Genomic DNA, 27164 nt, shown 5'->3' with positions numbered 1-27164 from the left:
GCTTAATGAACACATATTCTGGGCAGGATGAGTGGATAACACAGTTTATTGCACAGATGTGACCACCTTCTGAGGCTGTGGCATGGTGACTTATAAGTACTTTACCACAGATTATCCCATTTAAACTCTTAAAACAAGCTTTCGAGATGAAGCACAGCCGGGCTTACGACCCCTGTTGACTAGCTGTGGGAGTCAGGGTCAAGGTTAAGGCTCCAGGGCCAGTGTGCAGCTCCTGGCCTTCCCGCTCAGGGCTCGCCATGGATCTCCCTACTTTCCTTGGGGGGAGGCAGGATTCAGAAAGGCCACCCTGAAGACGTAAGGAGAGACCTAGAATCTGGCGCCAGGTGTCTCGGGCAGCCTGAGGCTGGGCTGGAGCTCGCCTTGGCCGGCTCTCCCTTCAGGGTGGGGCCAGGCAGGCCAGTGTGGACTTGGCTGGGGAGCTGAGGCCTGCTCTTGGTTGCACTAGGGGTGTGTTTAGTGGCAAAGCAACTCGGAGCCAGCCCGCGCTCGGCTTCCTGGGCTGTGGCTGCCCTGGGATGTGACTTCTGATCAGTCAGGAAGTGGGATACCAAACCAGAGCGGCCATGGGCCTGGGATATTTCAGGTGGTTTATCCCAAAGTAGCATCTGGTCCCAAACCACACCCAGAACTGGCTGCGGGGTCTTTCACCCCTAGCTCCTGCACTCACACCTCTCTTCCAGGTTCATCTTGCACACAGCTGCCGCCCCCCTGAAACACAGCATCACCCTTCTGTGCCACAGGATAAATACAAAATGCTTGGCTGGCTTCAAAGGTCCGGCACAGGCAAACCCTCTTCCCCACCCTAGGGAGCAGAGCTCAGTGGAGTCCTCAGCCTGGACATGGCTGTTGTGGGGGGAAGGTCTCCCGGTGGGAAGTGACATGGGCAGAACCAGGGCAGGAGAGGCACCTGGCTCTAAAAGTCCATGAGGAGGGCTGGTGGGAAACCCTGGCTGCTCCCAGGTCCTTAGAATCTGAAGAGAATCCAGGCCCGCCTCATTCATAGCTTAAGGGCCACAGACTCATGCCGCATGGGCACGTGGCCTGTCCTCTTTCAAGGTGAGGCTCAGGTCCCACCTTCTCCTGCTCTGGCAGTGACCACTCCTTCTTAGACTGAGTGTATTTTGTCAGCCTGAGGGGCTAAGCATTAACGGCTCCCTAGTGGTTTGGTGACTGTTGGCACCATATGCCCCGTGGCTGGAGTCTGGGGTGTGTGTCAGCTCCTTCTCTGTACAGCTGGGTGTCCTCCCGTAGAAGTAGGGCTGTGCACAATCTCACCGGGTGACAGACTCGAGGTGCGCAGGGCTGGGGCAGTGGTAAGATAGCCAGACTGGCTGGGAGCTCCTCGTGGGACCGTCCACAGTGCACCCACCCCTCCCAACCCTCCCCAAGGGTGGTTGTGCGTGTGTGTTAGTCATCTGTCCCATTTGGATGGGGGGAGGGCAAAATCGAGCAAAAGCTCTGTGTTAATGGAGCAGGGAGAAGGAAGGGAAGTTGCTCTGAGGAAGGGGACCATGGGTTTGAGGGGTTGGCACAAGGGGTGGACTCCTTCTCCTAGGGCCCAGAGAAGCAGTGGGGATGGAGCAGTGTCGGGGGTCAGTCTAGGAAAGCGAGGTCCTGGCATGGGTGTGGGGAAGACCCTAGTCTGAATTCCCATACCCCTCCGACACTGATTTGTAAAATTCCCCACAGCTGGGGGGACACTAGGCTGTCAGGTGGAGTGGGGACTCGGCCGGGTTTCTGAGAGGGGTGGGGAGGGTCTGGGCAAAAACAGAGAACAGAGCAGGGCCCAGGGAACTCTGGCTCCTCCCCTCTGCAGCCCAATGACTCTGTGGCTCTGGCAGGAGGCAGGCAGCCTGGCGGCCAGAGCGGGAGTGGATGGGAGCAGTCCCAACCTCCCCCCAGCCCAGTGCTCGGCGGGTTTTATTGTGAGCAGGGGAGCGGTGGCGGCAGCCCACACCCAGCACCTGGCCCTCCCGGGGGCTCAGGCCCTGTGAGCTCCCCGAGCTGAGCGCCAGCCCTGGGCGCTAACGCTCAGCAGCAACCAGACCTCAGAGGGCGGCTCTCAGGACTTGGGGTGGCGGTTCCCAGGACCTCAGGGCGTCTCAGGAGGCGGGGCATCCAGGGCCTGTCTCCGGATGAGCTCTGCGTAGAGCCCGCCTTTCTTCAGGAGCTCTTCATGGGTCCCCACCTGGAGAGGGCAAGGAGAGGCAGATGGTCACCCCAACCTGGCTCCGAGTTCAGAGCCCTAGGAGAGCTGGCTTCTAATCAGCCATTGGGCTCACCATCACCTAAGCCAATGTCCCTTCTGGGACCAGTGAAACCATAGCACTGTTGGTTACAGATTGCCACAGGCACATCTGTATTTGTAAGTGCCAACTCCCTGCTTAGCCGGCTTTTGGATGAGCATCTGAGTCCTCCTGTCTCCCTTACAGAGCCCAGAGACCCTGACTCAGGGATCAGTGCCCCTCTCAAACCCCCTCACCTTTGGCTTGAACAAGTGGCTAGGAGGCTGGGAGCCAGCTCCACGCAGCCTCCCAGCCCTGCTGCAGACCCAGCCTCTGGGGTGCTGCTCCTGGCTGGTCCCTGATCAGGGTCCCTGGTGCTGCCTCTTCTGCACCTCAGCCCCGTCCCCCCAGCACCGTACACTTCTCTGAATACACCTCCCTTGGATTCCGGGAGCTATGGTGCAGTTCTACTACCCTCAGGGGACCGAGGCAGAACCTGGAGCCCTGAGAGGCCAGGGCTCATCTAAGGGCAGGAACTCCTGAATCCACATGGGGTGCTGCTTCCAGAATATGGCCCCACGCCCCCAGGGCCAGGCCAGACCCTCACACAGCTCAGCTGGGCCACACATTCCACTGTGTCCATGGCTGAAGCTGTCCCAACCCACCAACCTGCTCCCCGGACCCCAGCTGACCTCGCAGACATGGCCGTGGGCCATGACGACGATGCGGTGGGCCCCACGGACGGTGCTGAGCCGGTGGGCGATGACCAGGACAGTGCGGCCAGCGCTGGCGCGGTCCAGGGCCTCCTGCACAACCCGCTCGGACTCTGAGTCCAGCGCGCTGGTCGCCTCATCCAGGATCAGCACCGCGGGCTGCTTGATGAGGGCGCGGGCAATGGCCAGGCGCTGCTTCTGGCCACCAGACAGGGTTGCGCCCCGCTCACCTGGGGAGGAAGGGGACAGGGCAGGGACCTGAAGCAACCCTCAGCTCTGCACTTGGGGGTGGCCTTGCAAAGGGGCAGCATGGCTGCTGGGGACTTCCCATCTGACCCCTCAGGGTCCTCTCCGGCACTGCCCCCATTCAGCCTGCCTCTCTGAGGGCAGGGCTGACGCCTGTCAGCATCTCAATCCCACATCCCTGTGCAAATGCATGCACACTCACACGAGATGACAGGAGTCGTGCACACAGCAGGGCTCAGTGCACCTGGAGGAGTCACCGAGTGCCCCTCCCGCACCATGACAGGGTCTCAGATCCATGATGGGCCCCACCCCTGCGCTGGCCCTGCAGCTCTAGCCACCTTCTCCTGGCCTCCCAGGTCTCTGCTGCTGAGGGGACACCCAGGACCCAGATGTGGGCTCCTGGAGTCTGATGACAGCATGGTGGGATTCAAAGCCCACCACCCCGGCATTCTGGGAAGACCACACATGGGATCTGAAATGCCCACAGAGAACAGCAAAGGTGGCAGCCTTTGGCTGTCAGCCAAAAAGAGCCTCAAGGTGACAGGAGTCCCAGAGCAGTGAGGGCACTGAAGCCCTAGAGAAGGCTGGGAGCTTGCTGGGGTCAGAGGCACAAGGAAAGTGCTGCCCAGGAGAGGTGTGGGCACGGCTCCTCCACTCGGGGCTGTGGAACCTGAGCAGCGGGTGAAAGCAGCTGGATCAGTAGCAGAACATGAAGGATAGCTAACGACAGTGGTGGCGCTGCTTGGAAGGCAACTCAGCTAGACTGAGGCCTAAGTTTCAAGAAGAGTTGAAAACCCCAGATATGCCTGCACCCTGAGATGTGCCAGAACATTCTGCAAAAGAGCCAAGAGACTCTGGATGATAACATGGCCGCAAAGGTTGAAAACAAGACCTCTGAGATAAACGCACAAAGCTGCAAACTGCAATGTGAATATTCTAGTGTGATGTGACAAGATTTCAATGTTCCAGAACCACCAGAACCCTCTCCTGGGTAAGTCAGGAGACTTAACCAAATCAATCCCCCTGGAAAACAAGCGGGGAAACATCTTTACATTAAAGAATAAAAGAACAGGAATGAAACAGGCGCCAGAAGGATAAACAATCACTAGGAGATAACACCCCATTGCTTCTGGTTGGGTCTTGGGACGCAGAGGCCCCTGGTAAGCTCTGAAGATTCCCAACATCAGGACTACTTGTGTCCCTAGCCAGGTCCTATAATTGCCTTCCCTGTCACATTCCTGTCTCTGCAGCCTGCTTGTGCCTGAACCACATGGGCCTGGACTCCCCTGTCCCCACAGAACCATCTCTGTCCCCCGCAGCCACGGTTCAGGTCTGGTCTTCCCGGATCCCAGCCTCATACTGTGGGCCCTGCAGCCCTGAGCAGGATGCTGTCCCTGGACTCACCAACTATGGTGTTGTAGCCCTCAGGGAAGCTGGTGATGAACTCATGGGCATTGGCTTCCTGGGCGGCCGCATAAACCTCTTCATCAGAAGCATCCAGCTTCCCAAAACGGATGTTCTCCATGATCGTTGTTCCGAACAGGACTGGCTCCTGGGGCGGGGGTGGGAGTGTCCACAGGAAACATTCTGACTTTGCCCCAAATCCCCAAGGGGCATGTCACGAGAGGCTATTTTGGCCAGACCAGGAGGGCAGGTCGGGGCAGTTCAAAGTTACAGGTTGAATGAGGACAGAGAAGTCCATCAAAGCGGGGAGAGGCCGAGCTGCCCGCAGGGCACGGAGCCCCTCAGGAGCGGGAATGGGAAGGTGGCTGGGAGAGCAAGGCCAGCTAGCCTGGCAGAGGCCCTCCTCTCTGGAGAGATGGGGAGGGAGTGGGTGGTGGCTACCCCTTGTCGGGGGTAAGGGTGCCCTCTTTATCCACACCCAGGGGTGGGGGACGACCCTCACTGGGAGGTGCCGCCTCAGGCAGAGGGAAAGTGGTGGGGCTGAGGGCTTTAGGGTGGGGCCACGGGGCTTCACTGAGTGGGTGGGTGGGCCACCAGCAGTCCCCAGCAACCCTGCGTGGGCGTCTCTAGACCTTTTGGACACCACGGGCCTGTCAGTGAACTCAGGGATCCTACAACGGCCATCCCACCCCTGCCTACTTGGACCGCTTTATTCAAAGAAGAGAGGTCCCGTCCTGAGATGACGGCAGAGCTTCAGTGGCCTGGGACATGGAGGCCTCAGACCCCGATGAATGCTGGGGAAGAAGTGAAGGAGGCCAGAGTGCCCTCGAGAGCAGGGGATGATGGGTGGGAAGGAGGTGCAAGGACTGAGAGAGACGCAGGGCCCCAGGGAGGAAGGGGAGAGGGGCTGGGTGGAAGTTAAAGTCACACTTCCTGGGTGACCTCGCGGGGTGAGGAAGGCCTCTTCTCTCCGCACCTGGCTGATGAAGCCGATGACTTGGCCCCGGAGCCACGAGGGGTCCAGCGTGCGCAGGTCCCACCCGTCCAGCGTCACCTTGCCCTCCGTGGGGTCGTAGAAGCGCTCAAGCAGGGAAGCCACGGTGGTCTTTCCTGGGGAATTGGGGAGACAGGCCAGTCAGGGAGGGGGCACGAGTCTCTGGAGATTGTGCCAGGAGACAGGGACCCCTCCTCCCTCCCCACTCTGAGTGCCCTCCATGGGAAGGAAAGTCACAGGGTGGGAGGGTGGCAGGTTCCTCTTACCTCCCCCAGACTGGCCCACGAGGGCCACGATCTTGCCAGGGGGCAGAGTGAGGGTAAAGTCTTTGAGCACCTGGAAACCGGGGCGGCAGGGGTAACTGGGAAGAGCCAAGAGACCCCCCAGTCAGATCAGGTTCCCGGCCCCTTGTTGCCCTGGTCTCTCCTGAAGTCTCACTGTACCCCCGAGGGAGAGACACCGACCCACAGGTCCCAGCCAGGCCCTCTCCCATCCTTAGCCTGGAGAACTACCCCGTGCCCGCCTGCTGACGCTGACCTGAAGCAGACGTTGTGAAACGTGATGGACCCGTGCAGCTGCTCCCTGGGCACGCAGCAGCCCCCGGACAGCGGGATGCTGGGGCTCAGAGTCATGTACTCGAAGACCCGGGCGCCCGCGCTGAGCCCCCGCACCACCTGGGGAGGGGATTTCATCTGCGGTGAGGAAGGAGTGGGGTCCGAGGAAACGGGTGGCAGCACAGCAGCATCTCTGGACTCTCACATGGCAGGCAGTGGGAGGGGCTTGTGGGGTCCCCTCCGCCTGACACCTAGTGCCCGCAGCACACAAGTGACGTCAGTGGTGACAGGACTCCAGCCCAGATCCAGTGTCCACACCCCGGGACCCACCCCTGACTACCACTCACCTGACCAAACAGGACAGAGAGGTTGGCCATGGACCTGCGAGGGGGAGGAGAGAAGGGTCGAGAGGGTGGCCCCAAGAAGAGCCTGGGAGAAGGGGGTGCCAGAGGTCAAGGTCTGGGTCTCAGCTGCTTGGGGGCATGTTGGGTACAGCAAGGACACAGGTGACCTCGAGCCAAACGCAGAGAATGCTCCTGAAATCTGGGGTCAAGAACCCTGGGATCTAGCAGTACTGGGAGGACCACTGGCAAGTCGCCTCTCCTTTCAGAGCCGCGCCCTCTCTGTGGCCGGATGAGGCTGACAGCTGTCGGCTCCCTCTGAACTGGGGCTCCAGGGAGGAGACAGGTGCGGAAAGCAGGCACAGGGCTAGGAAGGGTCGGATTCCACGCTGCCTGCAGCCTGCAGGGCACAGGCCAGCTCCCCACACGGGGATGGTACCACCGTCCGTCAACAGAGGTCAGGGCTGGGAGGCCGCGAGGGGAGGTCAGATCTAGCACTATCGACTTCTGGGGGAAGCAAGGACTAGTTAAGGTGGAAAAAGGATGTGAATCTTCTCAGAGAAAGAACAGAAGGAGGGGCACCCTAAAACAAAATCCCCAGAAGGCAGTTTATTGTGGGCTTGCCCTGTGTGATGGTGCGAGTGTGTATCTGTCTAGACAGCGGGTCGCCTCCTCCGTCGTGCGGGGCTGTCGGCTGTGGGCAGGAAGGTGAGTCACTGCTCCTTAGTCACCAGCCCCTGACTGGCCCGGGCGGCCTGTGACAGTGTGTACGTCTGTGGTTGTGTGTGCAGGTCCTTCTCGAAGAAGAGGGAAGACTGACTCCCCAGCAATCTCACTTCTTCCAGCCCCAGGGGTGGGGTGGGGGACTGGGAGGGGGTAGGAGGGAGAAGCCTGCAGGAAATGGTTCTGGCAGGCTCAGAGCCATCAGCACTTGCCAAAGTGAGTAGGGGAGGCATCGAGCAAGGAAGAGCCAGGACAGCAAGTTATCTGTTGATGAGAAGGGAGAGCATTCTCCACAAAGATCTGGAAGCCATTAGGGCCTGGCAGAGGTGCCGCGTAGCAACCGAAAACTAGGCGCATGTGACTTGTTGGTGTGCGATGACCTTGCTCTCAGAGACGGCTCAGAGGCAGGCCCTGGCAATCTGCAAGGCCTGGCGGGGGGCAGCCCATTCCCAGTGGGGCCCAGACCCCAATGTGGATGAGGCAGCCTGGCCCTGACTGTGCTTTGGGCACCTCTGCATCTCCTCTGGGGCCCCAGGGCCACCAAAAAGAACACCTAGGATGGGGTCTGAAGGTTAAGGCTGCTTGAAGGCCAGGCAGGGCCGCCTCCCTCCCCTCCCACGCTCCTCTGCTGGACCCCAGGAGGAAACACGCCAGCTTCTTCAATAAATGAGACCCAGCTCCTCCAAGGTGGGTGGTGAGGAATCTCCATGTGGTGAGGGGCCCCCACAAGGCTGGGCCCAGGCTGTGGCTGTGGGAGCAGCCTTGTCTAGTGGCCTGTGAGAGGACAGTACAGATGAACGCCCTGGGCTGCCTGTGTCTGTCATAAAGCTCTGCTAACTGGCCAGGCAGTGCAGTGGGGAGGAAAGGAAGGGTCTACTTAGGCCATAAAGGGGAGGGGACCCAGGGAAGGCAAGTCTTGGGGAGGAGGGCCAGGCCCGGGGGGTGCTGGGAGGCTTTTCCACCGACGCCCCATGGAGGGCCTTGAGGTGACTGTATAAAGGGAGCCAGTGGGATTCCTGTGGGTCCTCAGGACTACGACTAGAGGCCAAAGCTTGGCCTGGGGTCAGCACTGGGGGAGGGGCAGCAGGGGGAGCTCCCAAGTCCTGTCTCTATGACAGTCAGAGCTTCTCAGTTCCAAGGCCACCAGGGAACAGTTCCTGGGCCGGAGGAGGGATGAGGCCGCCCAGGACCAGAGAGGGTCTGAACGGGGCCAGATTAGGAAGCACTGGGCAGAAATGCAGCTGAGGATGGTACTCGTGCGGCTGCAGAAATGGGTGGAATTTGGTCTCTGTGGAATGCTGGGTTTGGGGGCAGAAAGGGAGTCTCTTCTACCTGCCTGTCTCGGGGTTAGCTCCGTTCTACACGGGACAGTAAGGCCGAGGCTGAGGGAGTCTGTAAGAAACGGCTGACACACACAGGCATGCCACGAAGCAGAGCCAGGACACGAGGACGCTCAGGAGCAGCGGGGAGGGACACAGAGGGGTGTCTATGTGATGTTCTGTTTTCTTCATGTGGTTGGTAGTCACACAGGTCTTCGCTCTTCAATTATTTATCCTAACCTGCATGTATCTTGTATGTATTTCGATACGCATGGTGTGTGGGGGAGGACAAAGTGAAGAGAGATGGCAGAAGGAACTGCTAGTGTTTAGCTTGGAAGAGACAGGAAAGGGGAGGCCCGTCAGCCAAGAGCTCCGGGCTGCTCGCGGGCAGACGGGCCAGTGGGGCAGGCAGAGTTCAGAGCAGTGGACACAGGGAGCTATGGGGAGGGGCGTGCGTGGCAGAGGGGAAGCCTCTTGTCCTGGGAAGTTAGGCAGAGGACAGTAGGCCAGCTCTTGAAAAGCATGTCAAAGATGGTCTATACATACAGGGAATCTTAGCCTTAAAAAGGAAGGAAATTCTGACACCTGCTATGACATGGAGGAACCTGGAAGACATGCTAAGTGAAATAAGTCAATCACAAAAGGACAAATATTGTATGCTTCCACTCATATGAGGTACCCAGAGTCATCAAATTCACAGAGACAGAAAGCAGAATGGTGGTTGCCAGGGGCTGGGGGAGGGGAAATGGGGGTTAGTGTTTAATGGGGACAGAATTTCTGTTTGGCAAGATGAAAAAGTTCTGCAGATGGATGGTGGTGATGGCTGCATAACAATGTAGGTATACATAATGCTACTAAAATATACAGTTTAAAATGGCTAAGATGGTAAATTTTATGTTATGTGTATTTACCACTGTTTAAAAAAAAAAAGCTTGTCAAGGAAACTCCTGAATTGTTTGGAAGGCTGAGGGTGATAACTGCATTTCTTTTTTTTTTTTTTTTGGTGAGGAAGATTGGCCATGAGTTAACATCCGTTGCCAATCTTCCTGTTTTTTGCATATGGTACACCACCATAGCACGGCTTGATGAGAAGTGTGTAGGTCCGCACCTGGGATCCGAACCCGTGAACCCTGGGCCACTGAAGCGAAGTGTGCGAACTTAACCACTAGGCCACTGCGTCAGCCCTGATAACTGCGTTTCAGAGTGTAGAGTCAGTGAATTAGGCTGGAGGGGGCTGCTGGGAGATTGAGGGGGCTCCCTCTCCCCAGCCCTGTGCTTCACTGGGGCAGCTGGGCAGGCCTGGGGCTATGCAGCAGTCCCCAGAGTGGGCCAGCATGCCCTGCCCCTTGCCCCAGCAGGGCTCCTTAGGAATAGGAACAGCCTCACTCACCTCTGCACTGTCTGGGAGGCCACCAGGAAGGACATGAGGTCTCCCCCCGTCAGCTGCTGTCCAGCCACGAGGGAGCCCCCAATAAACAGGGTGCCCAGGACCATGCCTACATGGGGAAGGGGACAGGTGGTTAGGATGGAAGCAGCTAGGGGCAGAGGACAGAGCCGGCCCAGGTGTTAGTGCCCAGCTCCAGTCCCTGCTGGGCTCCAACTGACTGGAATTTCGGGAAGTCCCTGGAACAGTCTCTGCCTTTGTTTCCTCATTTGGAAATGAGTGTTGGGGGGCACCTCCATGGCTTCCTCCTGGGCGGCCTGGCAGCATGCTACACACGCTCTGTTGTGACATCAGGCCCACCTTCCCATGGCCTGCCCGTGTTAGCAGCCTCAGGCGCGGTGCCCTTGACAGATGACGTCTGAAGCAGTGGGGAGGGTTGCCCCTCACGTGCCCCACTGGGACCTGTCCTTCGCTCCTTCAAGCTCAGCCCCAGCCACGACCCGGGTCCCCCAGGCGGGGACTTGCTCACTCACAGTTGAAGGCAACGTTGGAGAGCCCTTGGAACATGGCGATGCCTCTGCCCAGCTCCTCTGCCTTACAGCGGGACCCCTCCAGCTCTGCGCCGTAGCGTCTGGGTACAGAGGCCAAGCCCAGCCCTGAAGGAGTAGCTCGGTCGGGGTGCAGGGCGGGTGGGGGTGAGTTCGGGGAGCCCCCCTGCTTTGTGCTCCAGCCCCACCCAGGACTCACTCCTCCTCCCGCTGCTCCATGGCGAAGGCTCGCACGGTCCGAACATTGCCCAGGGCCTCATCCGCTACGCCCGTTGCCCTGGCGATCTGCAAGGAGACAGGGAGACAGGGAGCGAGGCTGGAGACGGGGAGGAGTGACAGCGGAGTGCGGGGCAGAAGACGGGCGGGAATTCTGGTACCTGTTCCTGACACTGGCGAGATAACTTTCGGAGAGCTGAGCCCATGAGGGTGCCCACTCCCATCAGGGCGGGCATGGCCACCATCAGCAGCATCGTGAGGCGCGGGGACAGCATGGACAGGGACACCAGGCAGCCAGCCACCTGGGTGCAGCTTCGCAGCCCCTGGGGCAGGGAAAGACAGCTGTCTGGCAGCAGCACGACAACCTGGGGGACTTCACCAAGGGTCGGCTGGCCACGGCTCTACACTCACAAGGCCAAGGCCACAGGTCTGACCCCTGGGAGACCAACTGGCAGTCCACCGGTCACAGAATGTAACCCTTCTTTGACCAGCAGGCAAGAAAGGGCTGGGAGAGGATGTCTATGGACCACGGCATCCTTCCCTTAGACAAATCCCAGGTTGCTTCCTTTTGCTCTAGAAACTGAACGCAAGAGAGTCGCACGGGGCTGCTGCTCAGGCACTGCCACGGGCCACTGTCTGCACAACCCAGCAGCCACAGCGACAAAGCGGGTGGATGAAGAGCAGACGTCAGGAATCCAGCAAAAAGCCGGCGCTCTTTCTCCTTGCCAGTGCGCCAGGCGTTCTGGGGGCAAGGCAGGCCCGGCTGATTTTGCTCTTGGCAAGCCGAGCCAGGAAGGCTGTTGTCTGAGTCCTTGGGAAGGTTTTCCGGGGAGGTAGGATTCCAGAACAGGAGAGAAACGGCCTGTCCTGACCTTGAATGCTGCCGTGGCGCCTCCCTTCTGTGAACTTCCCTGCTCCCTCACTCATGCCCTCACCAGACAGCAGACTTCTCGCTTCGGTGTGAGCCTCGGCTTGGAGCCCAACAGCAAGGTGGGGCAGGGCTGGCCTGGTGTGTCACACTGGGAGTGTGTGTGTGTACAGGGGGACCTGGGGCACTGACCTGGGAGATGACAAGTTTGAAGGATGATTTAAATTCCTGCACGTCAGTTGTCAATCGGCTCACCAGCTGCCCTGTCTTTTTTGCATCAAAGAAAGCAATGTCTTGTCTGGTGGAGGGACACAGGGGCAGCAGGTGGAGAAAAGAGGGAGACATTACTTCAGGATGAGGCCCCCCCCAGACATTGACCTGGACCCCCTGGGGGCCCATCAGTCACCCACCCCACACCCTGCACCCCGAAGCTAGCCGTACCGGAGCAGGTTGCTGAAGAGGGCCCTCCGCATGTCCACGGCCATGCGCTCGCCAATGCGGGACAGTAGGACGAGGTACCCGAAGGTCAGCAGTCCCTGAGAGAGAGGCCGGGCACTCAGCGGCGCCAGGGTGGCTCCTCTGGGTGCCCCCAGGCCCTCCCTCCTGCTGTACCTGGATGCCATAGAGGATGAGCAGGTTTGTGCTGAGGTTCCGGGACTCAGTCAGGAAGCTGCCCACGTGGTCCCTCGTGTACTTGGCCACGATCTCCACCAGCTGGCCCAGGAGCAGGGGGATCTGCACATTCACCAGTGCTGCACCCAGTGCCAGCTAGGGGGTGGGGAACAGACGTTTAGTGGGGGGCCATACTCTTCCCCATCCCCGGCCCCGACCTTGGCCCTTCCTCTCCTGCTGCTATCCATGCTTTGGCTGCTCCAGTGCCTCTCAGCTAAAGTCAGGCTGCCAGCCCCTGGGGACCCCTGCACCCTGTACCCCCAGCCACCCTGTGCAGGTTCTCCTGGTGGCCCTTGGCCCCTGATCCCTAAGCCAACCAGCCCTGCTGCTTCCTGAGGTCTCCTCTGAGACTCGGCGGGGCAGGAAAGCTGTCCCTATGCAGCTCTGGCTCGGGCTTCTGCAACCCCCTGGCTGGATCCTTCCCTGTCCCTGGTGCGTGTGTGGGGGACGGGGCGGGGCGAGGGGGAAGAAGATCTCACCACAATGGCTACCCCCAGGACCAGCAGGTGGGGGCGCAGAAACTGCCAGAAGAGCTTCCAGTTAAAGTGGGACTCCGTGACATAGGGTCTGGAGCAGGCAGGAGGGGCCTCTTCTGCCTCACACAGTGCCACAAGGCAGAGGCGGGGGCACTTACTCAGCACCACGGGGCCCAGGAGGACACCCCCAACCCAGCGCCAGGCAGAGGGGCTTTGGCTGGGAGCTGGGGGTGCTCGAGGGAGGCGGGCCCGGAGCTGGGACCGCAGCTGGGCCACAGCCCTGAGGAGGTAGGAGCTGTGGCGGCCATCAGGGCACCTGCAGGGAGAGAACGGCATTGATGGCTTGAGGTCCCGACTTTTCATCAACTGAACGATGAACCAGCCGAGCTCTGGGCTGAGCCCTCTGGAGAGCAGCATTTCCTCTTCCATCTGGCCCCACACTGCCTTTCTCAGGGCTGTTCTTAGGCAACCTGTTTCTGAGACAGACATACACAGGGAAAGTAGCCGAGGAATGAGACAACAGCCTGTAATCACGTCTTCACAGTGCTCTCCCCGTGCCACCATCTCCCAGACAGCTGGGCCTCTCGGTCTCCAGAGGCACCCCTGGGTCAGCGCTCTTTCTGATCACAGCAGAGCTGGAGGCACTTTAGACAGCAGCTAGTCCCCAGCACACTTTAAGAGACAAGGATGCAGAGGTCCTGGGTGAACACGGCTCAGAGAGGTAAGAGAGGGAGAGCTCCTGGCCTGCGCCCAGCCATGGCCCCCACCTCACCGAGTTAGCAGTCTGCAGCATTTGATCCTCACCTCCCTGACAGGGAGATGCCGTTATTCTCACTTGATAGATGAAAAATCAAGTGGGGCTGAGAGAGCTGAAATAATCTGTCCCCAAGCAGCAGAACTGGGACAAGAGGGGAACCCTGCTGTCTGATTCCAGAATCCAGGCTCGCTCTAGTCTGCCATGTGTGCTAAGGCTATGTGTGGCAGGGCCAGGACCGCACCCAAGTCTTCTGACCACGGGTCAATGCTTATTGCACCCCACACCCTGGCTCCTCCCAGGCCTCAAGAGCTTATGTGATGACATATGGAGGGAGAGGGCAACACATTCCCTATCAGCTGAAGGAAGAAAAAGAAATAAAAACCTAAATAACATATCTTGTCATCTCAGATAGGCCAAGGTCACCTTCTCTTTCCTGCAGTTTCCATATCTACAGATGGCAATGCAGGGTTGCATGCCTACTGTGTGCCAGGGCTCTGCTATGAGGCCCAGGGAACAGGAGGCGAACAAGACAGACCCAATAACTACCTGCATGGTGGTTCTGCTTTAGTGGGGGGACAAACAGCTAACCACAAAGCTTGCTGAGTGCAGAGAGAGGGGAACCAACTGCAGGGCACTTAGAGAACACAGAGCAGTCGTTCTTCCTGTCTGAGGGAGTTGGGAAAGGCCTTCCTGATGAGACCTGAGGGCAATGGGAAGGAGCTGGCCAAATGAAGGTGGGAGGGATAAAGGCAGGAGAGCTCTAGGCAGAGGGGAAGCATGTTTTGAGTGCCTGCAGGTAAGAAAGAATGGAACAGTGTCAGGAACAGAATAGTGGAAGCCTGGCACACAGGAAGGGAGAGGAGACATGAGGCCTGGGGGCGGGGGCAGTCATTACAGTCCTTAAAAAACACCTGGACTTTAGGGGGCAACGAGGACCATGCACGGTTTTTAGGCTGGGGAGTGACAATCAGATTTGCATTTTAAAGATCACAGCAGAAGGGAGTGGCTGGAGAGGGACAGGACTGGCTACAGGGAGTCTGTTAGAAGTTGTCTGGCAGAGAGTAATGGTGGGATGCCAAGACCCAAGTGAGATTACTGATGGGAAGGGCTTTTAACAAAAGAATAGAGAGAGAGGCTTTTCCTTGACTATGTGGTCTTTCATATTCCCAGACCCTCATAACCGCAGGCCTCACCTCATCCTTCCCTTGCTTCCAGGAGGCCTGGCTTCTTGCCACCTCTGTGTTATGCCTCCCCTTAGCCCATTCCACCTGCCTGGTTTTTATGTCGTTTCCCACTGTGTACTTTGCGTCCATCCTAAATTTTAGACAGAGAAACTCACCCTCCTCCTGCCCCATGTAACCGTCCAATTTCCCCATTAGACTCTAGGTTCCTTCAGGGCAGGAAGCTCCATCTTATCCACCACTGTGTCCCCAGCACCTAGCTGAGCTCTGGTATATAACAGATGTGCAGCAAATGGTTGGTTGTTGAGTGCACGTCCTCATGAGAAACGCAGAACAGTCTGGCCAGACCCATTAATGCAGTGTTTGCAAAGTTTTAGACTCACTGAGGCCAAGAGTAAAAAATACATTTTACATTGTGATGCAGTACAATGAAGGTATATATGTCACACAAAATTGAAATGCTTCACAAAACAATACCTTCCCTCGTTTTTTCAACATGTATTCCATTACATGCACTTTTTTTTTTTTTGTGAGGAAGATCAGCCCTCAGCTAACATCCATGCTAATCCTCCTCTTTTTGCTGAGGAAGACCGGCTCTGAGCTAACATCTATTGCCAATCCTCCTCCTTTTTCTCCCCAAAGCCCCAGCAGATAGTTGTATGTCATAGTTGCACGTCCTTCTAGTTGCTGTATGTGGGACGTGGCCTCAGCATGGCCGGAGAAGCGGTGCGTCGGTGCGTGCTGGTTCCGAACCTGGGGCTGCCAGTAGCTGAGTGCGAGCACTTAACCGCTAAACCATGCCTACATGCACTTTTAAATTAAAGGGTTTAAACCCACTAAGTTCATTTTTTTTTTGTGAGGAGGACTAGCCCTGAGCTAACATCTGATAACATCTGCTGCCAATCCTCCCCTTTTTTCCTTGAGGAAGATTGGTCCTGAGCTAACATCCCTGGCGCTAACATCCGTGGCCATCTTCCTCCACCCTATATGGGACGGCGCCACCGCACGGCTTAACAAGCAGCGCGTCAGTGCGCACCCAGGATCCGAACCTGGGAACCCACGGCCTTGGAGCGCGCGCACTCAACCGCTTGCCCCACCAGGCGGGCCACCACCAAGTTCATTTTATGATCTATTGTGTTGACTTGCACGTTTGAAAAACACTGCACTAATGACCACACAAATACTTGAATATCATTTTGTGTCTTTTCTTGGGTTTCTCTCTGGTTTAAATAATATCAACACCCTCACTCTTTTCCGAAGGACTGTTTTTAAATTGTTTAATAATTTACCATGGCCACTTTCCAGCTTCTCTCATCTTATGCAAACTAAGACTCTAGGCAGGGGTTGGTCACTGCCAAGAACCGGCGGATGAACTCCCAGCACCGGGACTTCCAGCTCCAGCTCGGCCCAACTCTTGCCCTCCATCCATCATACCGGCTTTCCAGAGACACACGTCCACACCCACCCGCCCCTGCGAATCTGCTGCCTGCCTGGCCCTCAGGTTATTCACTCCAGGAGGAGAAGGGAATCAGTCGTTTCTCAGAAAGCGTTCACATTGGAGTCGCAGTTTCAGGGTCCTTGTTCGTTTCCCACCTGTCTCTCTCTCTTTGGACCAACGTGTGTAGAGCGAACACACAAGAACACACATGTAGCGTTACTAGATTGACTATCTCTGCTGAAAGTATCCAGATCTAGGAATCACTTTTGTTCAGCTCACTCTGAATCTTGGGAGCACCACCAACAATAAATGTCTCTGGACACGAATAATTTTTGTCCAAATCGCCAGACCAATTCCAAGGAGGTCGGGCGCCTTGAACGGCGACCAAAGGCTCCACACCTTTGCAGCATGGCGCCCCCTGGTGGGGAGTAGAAACTGGGCGTGGTCACCGACCCAGAGCGTCCCCTCTGTTCAGCCCACACGCAGATACGGACGCGCTGAGCCTCCGGATGGCACCTGGGTCGTCGCTATAAATAATTGAGGCCAGTCCCCCAGGGAGTGACATTCCATCCCGAGCCGTGCGGGCCTACAACTCCCAGCAGGCCTCGCGCGAGCCCCGGACTACATCTCCCGGCGGGTCCCACGCCCTGCCGACCGGTCAATGGCTCGCGCTCCCCCGTACATTCGTCCCTTTTTACCTGACGGCCGAGAATGTCTGGAAGCAGAAGGGTAGTAGCGGCCTGCCTGGGACAGGGCCGCCCCGAATCCCAACCCGAAATAAGTGCACCAACATGATGGGGCGAGAGAACGGGAACCGCCAGCAACGGCAGTTTCACCCTCGTCCCACTGAGGGCTCCATGTTGGCTCCGGCCCCCATCCCGGCAACCCCCTCGCGCCTCAGCGATAATTGGCGGAAAGAGCCAATCTCGTTCCATGCTGCGATTGGAGAAAACCTTGTCAACCCTCCTCCTTCCGGAACTGTGATTGGAGAAAACCGCGTGCCCGCCCGCCCCCCAACTCTGGGCGGGGCGGAGCAGGATGGGGCACTGCCTTCCGCCAGCAGTTCGGGTCCACTGTGGGGCGGTGTTTCGAGGGGATGCATAGTCCGTCCTCAACCCCGGGGTATCCACAGCAACGCGTCAGCCGCTGACCTCGGGATCACTCTCCTGTGGGTGCTCCTGGCGGACTCTAAATGTTCCGGGGTCTCTAGGGAGTGTAGAGCGCTGATTCTGCGGCACGAAGGGAGAAAAATTGGCTGAGGAGTTTTTTCAAAACACGTGCGCTTGCCTTGTCACCCACTCCGCTCTCCCAGGCGGGTCAGAGCTCCGGGGACGGCAGCCAGGTGTATTTGGGAAAAAACTCCCCTGGTGATTCTGATAAGCTCCCCCTACTCAACGATTGAGAACCACTGGTACGGAGGTCCTGTAGCTTGTCAAGGCGCGACCTCAGATCCGTCTCTCCCAGATACCTTCCTCTCTGCGGTCAGGCTGACTTGCTTAAGGCTCCCACCGCACAGCTCTTGCACCTCTGCTTAGCGCTTATTTATTTCTTCTGCGTAATTGTTTACATAGCTGCCTCCCCTACTGGGCTGTGAATTCTTTTTGGGTAGTGGCTCTGTCTCGTTCATCAGTCCCCGTTTCCCCTCCAAATGCCTGGCAGGGAAAAGTGCCCTTAATAATAAGTTGACTTCAATTGGGGGTGGTAGTAGGGAGGCTGTCAATCAATCTGGGGCGGAACTGGGTAGGAAAATGTGCCAGGATTAGTTTGAGGTCGGGCTGGGTGTATGGGGAGGGTGTATGGGAGAGGTGCTAATACGAGTATGGTGGAATATCCGGGTGAGTGAAGTTGGGGAGAGAACAGGTGAAACCCCACATAACTCATCTTGACAGATGTCTCAGAGAGATCATGGGAATTTCCTAGCCCTTCTGCAATGTGGGATTTCATTTTGGGCACTAGAATGCTACTTCTAGAAGGGGTGAATCTTGTTTTAGCTCTGCCTCCTGCTCAGGGATAAAACTATGCAAGTTGTGAGCTACTATGACAATTCCCCTCCCAGGAAGGAGGCACAGAAGGAGGAAAACAGCCCTGTCTAGACTCAAACTTTATGGACAATTCCATGATTGCCTCCACATTCCTCCAATGAAAATCTGGGAAGCACTCTGCACCTCTCTCCATTTCATAGAGACTGGCCCCTATGGCAGCCCTTGGACTTAAGCCCTGGGGCCCCTGACACCTGGGTGGCTGAGTCAGCTCCTCAGGAATGGGCTTCATTAGGAAACCTGGTGACTCAGGGCCTCAAGAATGGCGTTGGACAAGCCACCAAACCAGCTGCCTGGGCTTCCTCCTTCTGTTCGTCATTGAGGTGGCAACAAGCAACTCAGCTCATCCCTGGTACCCCAATTCTCCTTCCAAATTCTGGACCCTCAGCCCTCTGCTAGGTCAGCCCTGATGCTTCTCAGGGGGCCCCAGAAACTGGATCCGGACTTGGGGGAGAAGGTTTCGGGGTTCAAGAAGATAAGTAAAGAATGGAACTTCCAAGGAACCTCACTTTTCTACCGTAAGCACTAAAACCCGCTTCTCACATCCAAGATAGTTGCCTCCCCTTTCTTCACTTCTTCCTCTCCTCAGTTTCCCCCAACCTGGCTGCAAAGTCAGGCCATCTCCGCTCCTCCCTTCCTTAGTACCGTCAGGCAAACAAAACATGCAGTCTTTTCTTTCTTTTTATTTTTGGTTTTAAAGCATTTCTCTGTTGATCACTGCGTGTGTGTGTGTGTGTGTGTGTGTGTGTGTGTGTGTGTAGGGAGGGGAGACAAGATTTTAAGAAATCAGATTTAACATCTTAGCCCCATAATCCTATAATCCTTTGATAGGATTTTCTTTTTGCTTTTGTTATTTTGGCTGCTCCTCTCTGGCCTCCCCTTTAAATCCGATGGAGGTCTGAAGATGGGACAATAGATGTCTCCTCTGGTCTGCTTCTCTTTAGCTCCTGCCTCTCCAGCTGTCACGGCTCCCAGGCACGGAGGCGGGGCCCTGAGAGGTTTGGCCAAAGGTTGCCCTAGAAGGGGTGTGAGTGGTCTGGTCAGACAGGTGACTGTGAGCTGGGATGCCTGAGGCCTGCCCCGACTGAGTCACTGTGCTGTTGTTGTCACCATCTTTGTTGAAGTCCCTGCTCAGCAACCCAGACCTCTGTGGAAACAGCAGCAGCTGCCATCCTTCCAAGCTTTCAGGAGAAGCCACCGGCCTGATGGTGAGGCGAATGGGCTGGCGGGGGAGCAAGGGGCAGTGGGGGCAGTGGGGAGACCTGGGGCCTGGATCAGTGCCCCTCCTCCCCACGCCACTGCCTCCTCTTCCTCCTCCTCCGTGTCGGGGGCCTGGTGGAGGGAGGGTCTCCATCTTCTCTCTGTCTCCTGCCCCTCACACAAGAAGCTCCCATTCCTCAGTTCCCCCTTTGGTGCTAGGACCCCCCTGCCCAGCGGTGCAGGGCCCAGGGATCTTTCAGCATCGCCACAGTGCCCTCCCCACCCCAGCCACCCCCTCAACACAGGCATGGCCTGCGACGATACCCAGCTCTCCTCCCCCCTCCTGGGGTTCCCACTCCATGCCACCCTTGGCATTGGTGACTCCCCCTCCCACACACCGATGCCCCCAGGACCCTCCTGGGCTGCGGATAGGCCCTCTGATCCCTGAGCAGGATTATGAGCGGCTGGAGGACTGTGACCCTGATGGGTCCCAACATTCACCCCTCCATGGGGAGGAGCAGCAGCCCCTGCTTCACGTGCCTGAAGGGCTCCGAGGTGGGTGTGTAAGTGTGGGGCTGTGTGTGGAGGGAGTGGGTTGGGGAGGGCCTGGGGGCTCCAGGGCTTCCTCCAGGCTGGGCCTCTGGCAGCTGGTTGAGGGCATGGAGAACTGATCACTCAGGTGAGAGCAATTCCCAATGCTGCCCCCTCCCCTCTGTGCCCAGGATCCTGGCACCACATCCAGAACCTGGACAGCTTCTTCACCAAGATATCCTTTGTGCTCGGCCTGGCAGCGGTGGCATGGGAGGGCCCCTTGGGGCTGGGGCGGTTCTCGGCAGGGAGGCTGAGGGTGCACTGGGTTGGGGCCTTGTTGGAGGAGTGAGGGAAGGCGTCCTCAGGAAAGGCCCCTCAGGCTTCAGGCTTATTTCTTGACGCGCTGCCACATCTACAGCTACCGCCAGAGGAATGGCTTCACCTGTATCCTGCTGGAGGACGTCTTCCAGCTGGGGTGAGATGCTTGTCCCGGACCCCAGACTCTTCCTCGTGCTTCCTCAGTAGTGCTTGCTGCTTCTAGTCCACTCAGTGCCTCCACAAACAGCCCAGGGGCTCGGCGGGGTGGGGAGGACACCGGGCTGGCCTGGATGCTGGGGCAGGACCCTGCCAGCCCTCGGGCCTGATCACTGCACCCCCTGCTACCCCCCAGACAATTCGTTTTCATTGTTACCTTCACCACATTCCTCCTTCGCTGCGTGGATTACAATGTTCTCTTCGCCAACCAACCAAATAACCAGACGAGACCTGGGCTGCTCCACAGCAAAGTGACCTTGTCTGATGCCATCCTGCCCTCGTCCCAGTGTGCCCAGTGGTGAGTGACAGCCGGTGGAGGGATGGGGGTAGATGAGCAGACAAGAGCTCCCCACTCCCTTGTCCCTTGTTCTAGATCAGCAGTTCTCCAAAGTTTTGGTCTTAGGACACCTTTAATATGCTTGAAATTGATTGAGAACCCCTAAGAGCTTTTGTTGATGAGATCATCTCTCCATTCACCTTATTAGAGGGTGAAGCTGAGAATGCTTTAGAACAGGAGCGTGCCCAAGCACACGTTCTGTTGGCCGTCAGTGTGACGTCATGTAGCCTCTGGAAAACTCCACTGGACACTTGTGAGAGGATGAGAGTGAGAGCGGCAGAAAACCTTAGTATTATCTGAAAAAAGTTTTCAGACACTTGTAAGGGTCTTGGGGCCCCCAGGGCCCATGCTTTGAGAACCGCTGGTCTAGTTGGATCCCCCTCTCTATGACTTTACCATCACTCCCCAAGTCTGGCCTCCCTCTCTATTGGGCTCCCACTTTCTCTCTGCTGTCTGTCCCGCCCAACACAGGATCGGCTCCAGCCCCCTGCTGGTCTTCCTGCTGATCCTGGCTGTGGCCTTCTGGCTGTTCCAGCTGCTGCGCTCAGTCTGCAACCTTTTCAGCTACTGGGACATCCAGGTGTTTTACAGGGAGGCCCTGCATATCCCCCCGGTGAGCTGGGTGGGCGTGTCTGTGGAGGGTGCATGTCAGGGGGCAGAGGACAGAAGAGGAGTGAGGGCTGTACAGACAGAAGGACCCACTGGAAAGAGGGCAGAAGGCCTCACTGATACCCACCTTAGGCCCTGAATAATGTTAGGAGGTGGAGTTCCGCTCTTATAAAACACGGTCCTTGGGGCTGGCCCCTTGGCCTAGTGGTTAAGTTTGGCGTGCTGTGACTTGGTGGCCCAGGTTCGGTTCCCAGGCTCAGACCTACACCACTTGTCAGCAGCCATGCTGTGGTAGCGACTCACATACAAAATAGAGGAAGATTGGCACAGATGTTAGCTCAGGGCGAATCTTCCTCAGCAAATCAATCAATCAATCAATCAATCAATCAATCATGGCCCTTACCTAGTGGGGCTTAGTTGATTGAGAGAGGTTGTAGAAGATGACTGACAGTCACAGGCTTGTGGTGCAAACAATGGGTATTTAGAGGAAGGGCAGCCATCCGGCTTTACAGAGCAGGAGGAATTGGGGTTGGGCTGAGAAGGGCAGTGGGAGGCATTCCAAGCCCAGATGCAGCATAGGAAGTGAGGAAGCAGTGATGATCAGTGGGCAGCAGTGAGGAGAGGGGCCCAGCAGCCTGCAGCTGAGTGTTCAGGCCCTGGTGGGCAATCCCACCCCACTTTATGGCCTCGCCCTCCATTGCAGTAAGCCGCTGCGTGGGCCCCTTCACTGTCCCTGGTCACGCTTTACCCTTTCCTCTCTGTCTTGCTCACGCTCCTCGCTCTGTTCCTAAGTTCTCTCTTTAAGGCACAGCTCAAAGGCTACCTTCTGCAGACAGCTTCCCTTGCTCTCCTCAGAAGTCCAGAGCCCTCTGCACAGCTCTCCTGCACAGCAAAGGGGAGAGGGTCTAGAAAGGCCCCTTTGAGTAGGGAGCACAAGGCAGAGCACAGGGAGGAGCTGGACCACTCCTCCAGGAGGCTGCTGGCCCTTCTCTTTCTCCTTCTCCCTTCTTTTCCCTCCTCCCCTATTCCTTCCAGGGGAAGGGGAGACTCCGGGATGGATTGGAGATGCTGGCCTGGAGGGACTTGACTAAGCTGGACTGGGGAAGCTGAGTGAAACTGGGCTCAAATGAGGTTTGCAGATGAGATCCAAATGAGCTCTGACCGCGCCCCCTGGGATGCGGACATGGCCCGTGTCTTAGGAAGGTCAATCTGGTGATGGAGTGGGATGGGGCTGGGGGTCTCAAAGCATGCGGAGGCAGAAGGTGGTGAGGCTTCTGGGCCTGCCTTGGCTGGCACCCTTGGGCCAGGAAAGAGAGGTGCCCGTTAACCTGTGGCTGTTCAGTGTCTTCTCCATGTAGGGCTGCCGGAGGCTCAGGCAAATCTGCCCCCCCTGAGCTGAGATCAAATTCCTGCGAGTTTAATTTATGAGGTGTCGCTGGGAAGCATATGACTCACGGCCTCAGCAGTGGCAGGGACATGAGGAACACAATTCAGAAGAAGATGAAAGGAAATAGGAAGTGCCCCTTGTTAGTGACAAAGTTAGGGGAGGGCAAGAGAGGGCAGACAGCGAAAGGAGACAGTTTTCATGCCTGAGGGACACTGGGGGAGGAAGGGGGGAGGGGGCGCTGGGAGATGCAGCTTTGGTCGCGGTGAATTTAGGCACCACCGTGCAGAGACATCCAGGTCGCTGGCGCTCACCCGCCCCCTCTCCGCAGGAGGAGCTCAGCTCGGTGCCCTGGGCGGAGGTGCAGTCCCGCCTCCTGGCGCTGCAGAGGAGCGGGGGGCTGTGCGTGCAGCCGCGGCCGCTGACAGAGCTGGACGTCCACCACCGCATCCTGCGCTACACCAACTACCTGGTGGCACTGGCCAATAAGGGCCTGCTGCCGGCCCGCGGCGCGCTGCCCTGGGGAGGCAGTGTGGCCTTCCTCAGCCGCGGCCTGGCGCTCAACGTCGACCTGCTCCTCTTCCGCGGGCCCTTCTCGCTCTTCCGCGGGGGCTGGGAGCTACCCGATGCCTACAAGCGCAGCGACCAGCGGGGCGCCCTGGCCGCGCACTGGCGGCGCACGGTGCTGCTGCTGGCCGCCGTGAACCTCGCCCTGAGCCCGCTGGTGCTGGCCTGGCAGGTGCTGCACGCCTTCTACAGCCACGTGGAGCTGCTGCGGCGCAAGCCCGGCGCGCTGGGGGCGCGCCGCTGGTCCCGCCTGGCTCGCCTGCAGCTGCGCCACTTCAATGAGCTGCCGCACGAGCTGCGCGCGCGCCTGGCCCGCGCCTACCGCCCCGCCGCCGCCTTCCTGCGCGCCGCCGCGCCTCCGGCGCCCCTGCTCACGCTGCTGGCCCGCCAGCTCGTTTTCTTCGCCAGCGCGCTCTTCGCTGCGCTGCTCGTGCTCACCATCTACGACGAGGACGTGCTCGCCGTGGAGCACGTGCTCACCGCCATGACCGTGCTCGGGGTCACCGCCACCGTGGCCAGGTGCGTGCGACGGGAGAGGGACATTCCTCCGACCTGGGGCTGGGTCCCCTCGAATCGCTTCCCCTCCCACCGCCAGCGTCCCCTAGCCCTGCCTCCCATCCGCGCGCGCATCCTCCTAACCGCAAGACCCTTCTCCACCCGGATCCCGCCCTCTAGGTCTTTCATTCCGGATGAGCAGTGCCAGGGTCGTTCCCCACAGCTCCTGCTGCAGGCGGCTTTGGCTCACATGCATTACCTTCCGGAGGAGCCCGGCCCTGCCGGCAGGGTCAGCGCTTACCGGCAGATGGCGCGGCTGTTGCAGTACCGAGCGGTGAGGGCCCGAAGGGGACTGCGGAGTCACTCTGGGAGAGGGCATGACCCAAACTGGCTCGGGGCTGGCTATCCCGTGGGCCGAGAAGTGACTGGATTGGAGGTTTTCTGCCCTGGCAAGCGTCCCTGGGGGCCTCTTTGTCCTATCACGAGTGTGGCAACCTCTTCTCTCCCGCACCACTGCTGCCCCAGGTCTTGGTCCTGGAGGAGCTCCTGTCCCCTCTCCTCACCCCGATGTTTCTGCTCTTCTGGTTTCGCCCTCGTGCCCTGGAGATTATTGACTTTTTTCATCACTTCACTGTGGATGTGGCCGGAGTTGGTGACATCTGTTCCTTTGCCCTTATGGATGTGAAACGTCACGGCCACCCTCAGGTTAGAGCCCTTCCCTGGCTGTGTGTGGTTGTGGTTAAGTAGAGGTTTGCTTGCCTCACTCAAACCAGAGCTGGGTTCCACCCCCAGCTCCATCGCTTGTCACCTGTGACCTTGAGCTAGTCACTTCACTTCCCTGCGCCTTAGTGTCTTCATCTGTCAAATGAGGACAGTGACCGTGGCCAGTGAGCAGGGCTGTTGTGAGGATGACATGAGATGATGTGTGGAGAACCCTAACAGAGTTCCCGGCACATCTTAACGCCAGTAAATGGGAGTGAGGACCACCAGAGAGGCTGAAAAACAGCTGGTCAGTGGATGGGGCTGGAGTAAGGGTGGGCTTCCCCACCAAGGCTGTCAGGCCAGCCCCGGGGTCCAGTGTGCAAAGGGCAAAACACTGAGCGCTCTCCGTGTCCCAGTGCTGGGTCTGAACTCTAGTCCTGCTCTGCTGCTGTATTTTTGGGTGATCTTGAGCAAGTCCTCGTGTGGCCTCCATTCTTTCTCCTGGAAAATGGGGCTGGTGTTTCCTGTTCCGCCTATGCCATAAGGCTCCCACTCAGCTATGAAGGACTGTCCTTGCTCTCAGTGGCTCTCAGCCGGACAGACAGAGGCCTCGCTGTCTCAGCGCGCGGAGGATGGAAAGACTGAGCTGTCCTTGATGAGGTTCTCCCTGGTGCATCCGCAATGGCGCCCCCCAGGGCACAGCTCCAAGTTCCTGGGGCACCTTCGGGGCCGGCTACAACAAGATGCAGCATCCTGGGGCACCACCTCGGTTCGCAGCTCCCCCACCCCCGGGGTGCTCAGTGACTCCTCCTCTTCACCTCTGGTGAGTCTCAGCCTGGCCTGCTCTTCTACTTCCCCCCACCCTCACCTTTTGTATTAATCTGCTCACTGGTCCAGCCTGCTCTCCTGCCTTCCCTAGACCTCCTCCCTCTCCTTCTGTTCTCTCTTCTGACCCCCTTTTCTCTTGCTACCAGCCAGAGGCCTTCCTGGCCAACCTCTTGGTGCACCCCCTCTTGTCCCCACGGGACCTGAGCCCCACAGCCCCCTGCCCAGCTGCAGCCACAGCCAGCCTCCTGGCCTCCATTTCCCGCATTGCCCAGGACCCGAGGTGAGGGGTGGGGGTCTGAGATTCAGGGGAGCAGGGCTGGTGGGGCTGATCCTCCAGGAGGAGGGTGCAGGGGCACTGGGGATGACTAGGAAGGGGAGATCAAGCCTGGCACTCCCTGTGGGGTGCAGGGGGGAGGGGCATGCCTTTGATCTACTGAACTCTCTGTTCTAGCTGTGTGTCCTCAGGAGCCACTGGGGGCCAGAAGCTGGCCCAGCTCCCAGAGCTTGCTTCTGCTGAGATGAGTCTCCATGCCATCTACCTGCACCAGGTGAGTAGAGGGGTATGGAAAAGAGAAATGTGGGGAGAAAGCAGCTGAACCAAATGGATACTGAGGAGTGGGCTAAGGGAGTACCCAACAGGAGCTGGAGGAGGAGGTTTCAAAACTTGCACGTAGCCCAGGGGCTGGGCCTCGCAGTGTGGGGCAGGAGGGAGCCCCTCATTCCTCTTCCTTCGATCTAGCTCCATCAGCAGCAGCAGCAGGAGCTGTGGGGTGAGGCTTCAGCCTCCTCCCTGTCCAGGCCCTGGTCCAGCCCCCCGCAGACACTCTCTCCTGATGAGGAGAAGCCATCCTGGTCAAGTGATGGTGAGGCATCAGACTGTGCAGGGGACAGACCCTGGGTGGCCAGTGGGCGTCACGGCACTGCCCAGCTGATGGCTTCTCTCATCAGGCTCCAGTCCTGCCTCCAGCCCCAGACAGCAGTGGAGAACCCGGAGGACCCAGAATCTGTTCCCTGGAGGGTTTCAGGAAAACACAGACACCCAGAAGGAGCCTGGCCAGGCCCCTAGCACTGACTGAGAGGGCTCCTCTGGGTCAGTATTGTCTAATGGGGGCAGGGGTGAGGAACTGAATAGGAACTTGGGTGGAGCCAGACTTGGAGGGATGGGAACAGTGGTGGGAATTCAGCATGATGGGAATGGTCATCTCTGGAACCTAAACCCCTGGACTGCTTGCTACGAGCCTTCTCCTTCCCCAGGTTCCCTGGCTTCTCCAACCACAGGAGATCGGACGAGGTGGAGTGAATGACACACCGAGCCCTCTTTAGAGGCCCCCTGTGGACTATGGGCCCAAGGATGCTTTAGCTGGGCAGGACTTGGGGGTTAATGATGAACTCGCCCCAGAGTGCAGAGAAAGAGTAGAAGAGATGCCAAACGCATCTGGAAACAAGTCTTAATTCCCATGTGGAGGGGCTAAGGGATACCTCCCATCTAGCTGTCCTGGAGCAGTTGCCTGGGAAGCAGTCTCCAAGTATCCTCAAGGCGGAGGGCAGGGCCAAGGTGGAGGCCAAACCAAATATAAGGAAAATAGTGAGGGACAGGATCTGAGAGGCAGTGGGTTCTTCAAGCTCGCCTGGCTTTCAGCTTCCCATGTGACTTATGGATGGGGGCGATGGGGACTTGTGAGTGGAAAGGCAGATGTTTTTGGAGTTCAGCATAGGTGTGATGTCTGAGGAAGTTGGTGGACTCCTCATCCTGTCTGAAACACGCAGTAAAGGTTGCTCATGGCGGTGTCGCACATCTCTGTGACCTTAGTCTCGGGCATCCCCAATCCTGGCAGCTGAGGGCTGTACCTGCTTTTCA

At 58.1% G+C, this 27164-nt stretch overlaps 2 protein-coding genes across 2 annotated transcripts; one reads left to right on the top strand and one right to left on the bottom strand.

The window, feature by feature from the left end:
* Positions 1-28: 28 nt before the first annotated feature.
* Positions 29-16960, bottom strand: ABCB8 (ATP binding cassette subfamily B member 8). The gene is made up of 16 exons (XM_058533195.1): positions 16779-16960; positions 12708-13020; positions 12169-12324; positions 11998-12092; positions 11749-11854; positions 10850-11011; positions 10672-10757; positions 10458-10555; positions 9931-10036; positions 6505-6538; positions 6141-6277; positions 5870-5964; positions 5586-5719; positions 4610-4757; positions 2939-3189; positions 29-2209 (listed from the first exon to the last, which is right to left on the bottom strand). The coding sequence occupies exons 1-16, from the start codon at positions 16871-16873 to the stop codon at positions 2114-2116; spliced, it is 2112 nt and encodes a 703-aa protein (XP_058389178.1). The 5' UTR covers positions 16874-16960; the 3' UTR covers positions 29-2113.
* Positions 16934-26624, top strand: ATG9B (autophagy related 9B). Its single transcript, XM_058533256.1, has 15 exons — positions 16934-18637; positions 19064-19874; positions 20042-20085; positions 20261-20325; positions 20521-20682; positions 21193-21334; positions 23046-23800; positions 23957-24110; positions 24302-24481; positions 25062-25301; positions 25453-25586; positions 25758-25854; positions 26046-26169; positions 26255-26396; positions 26561-26624. Exons 2-14 carry the CDS (start codon positions 19325-19327, stop codon positions 26380-26382), a joined length of 2775 nt encoding a protein of 924 aa, XP_058389239.1. The 5' UTR covers positions 16934-18637; positions 19064-19324; the 3' UTR covers positions 26383-26396; positions 26561-26624.
* Positions 26625-27164: the final 540 nt, after the last annotated feature.

The sequence above is a fragment of the Diceros bicornis genome, chromosome 3 (assembly GCF_020826845.1).
Source record: "Diceros bicornis minor isolate mBicDic1 chromosome 3, mDicBic1.mat.cur, whole genome shotgun sequence".
In the NCBI taxonomy this organism is placed as follows: domain Eukaryota; kingdom Metazoa; phylum Chordata; class Mammalia; order Perissodactyla; family Rhinocerotidae; genus Diceros; species Diceros bicornis.
Note: the sequence above shows the minus strand (reverse complement) of the source record. Positions and strands in the feature narration are given on the sequence as shown.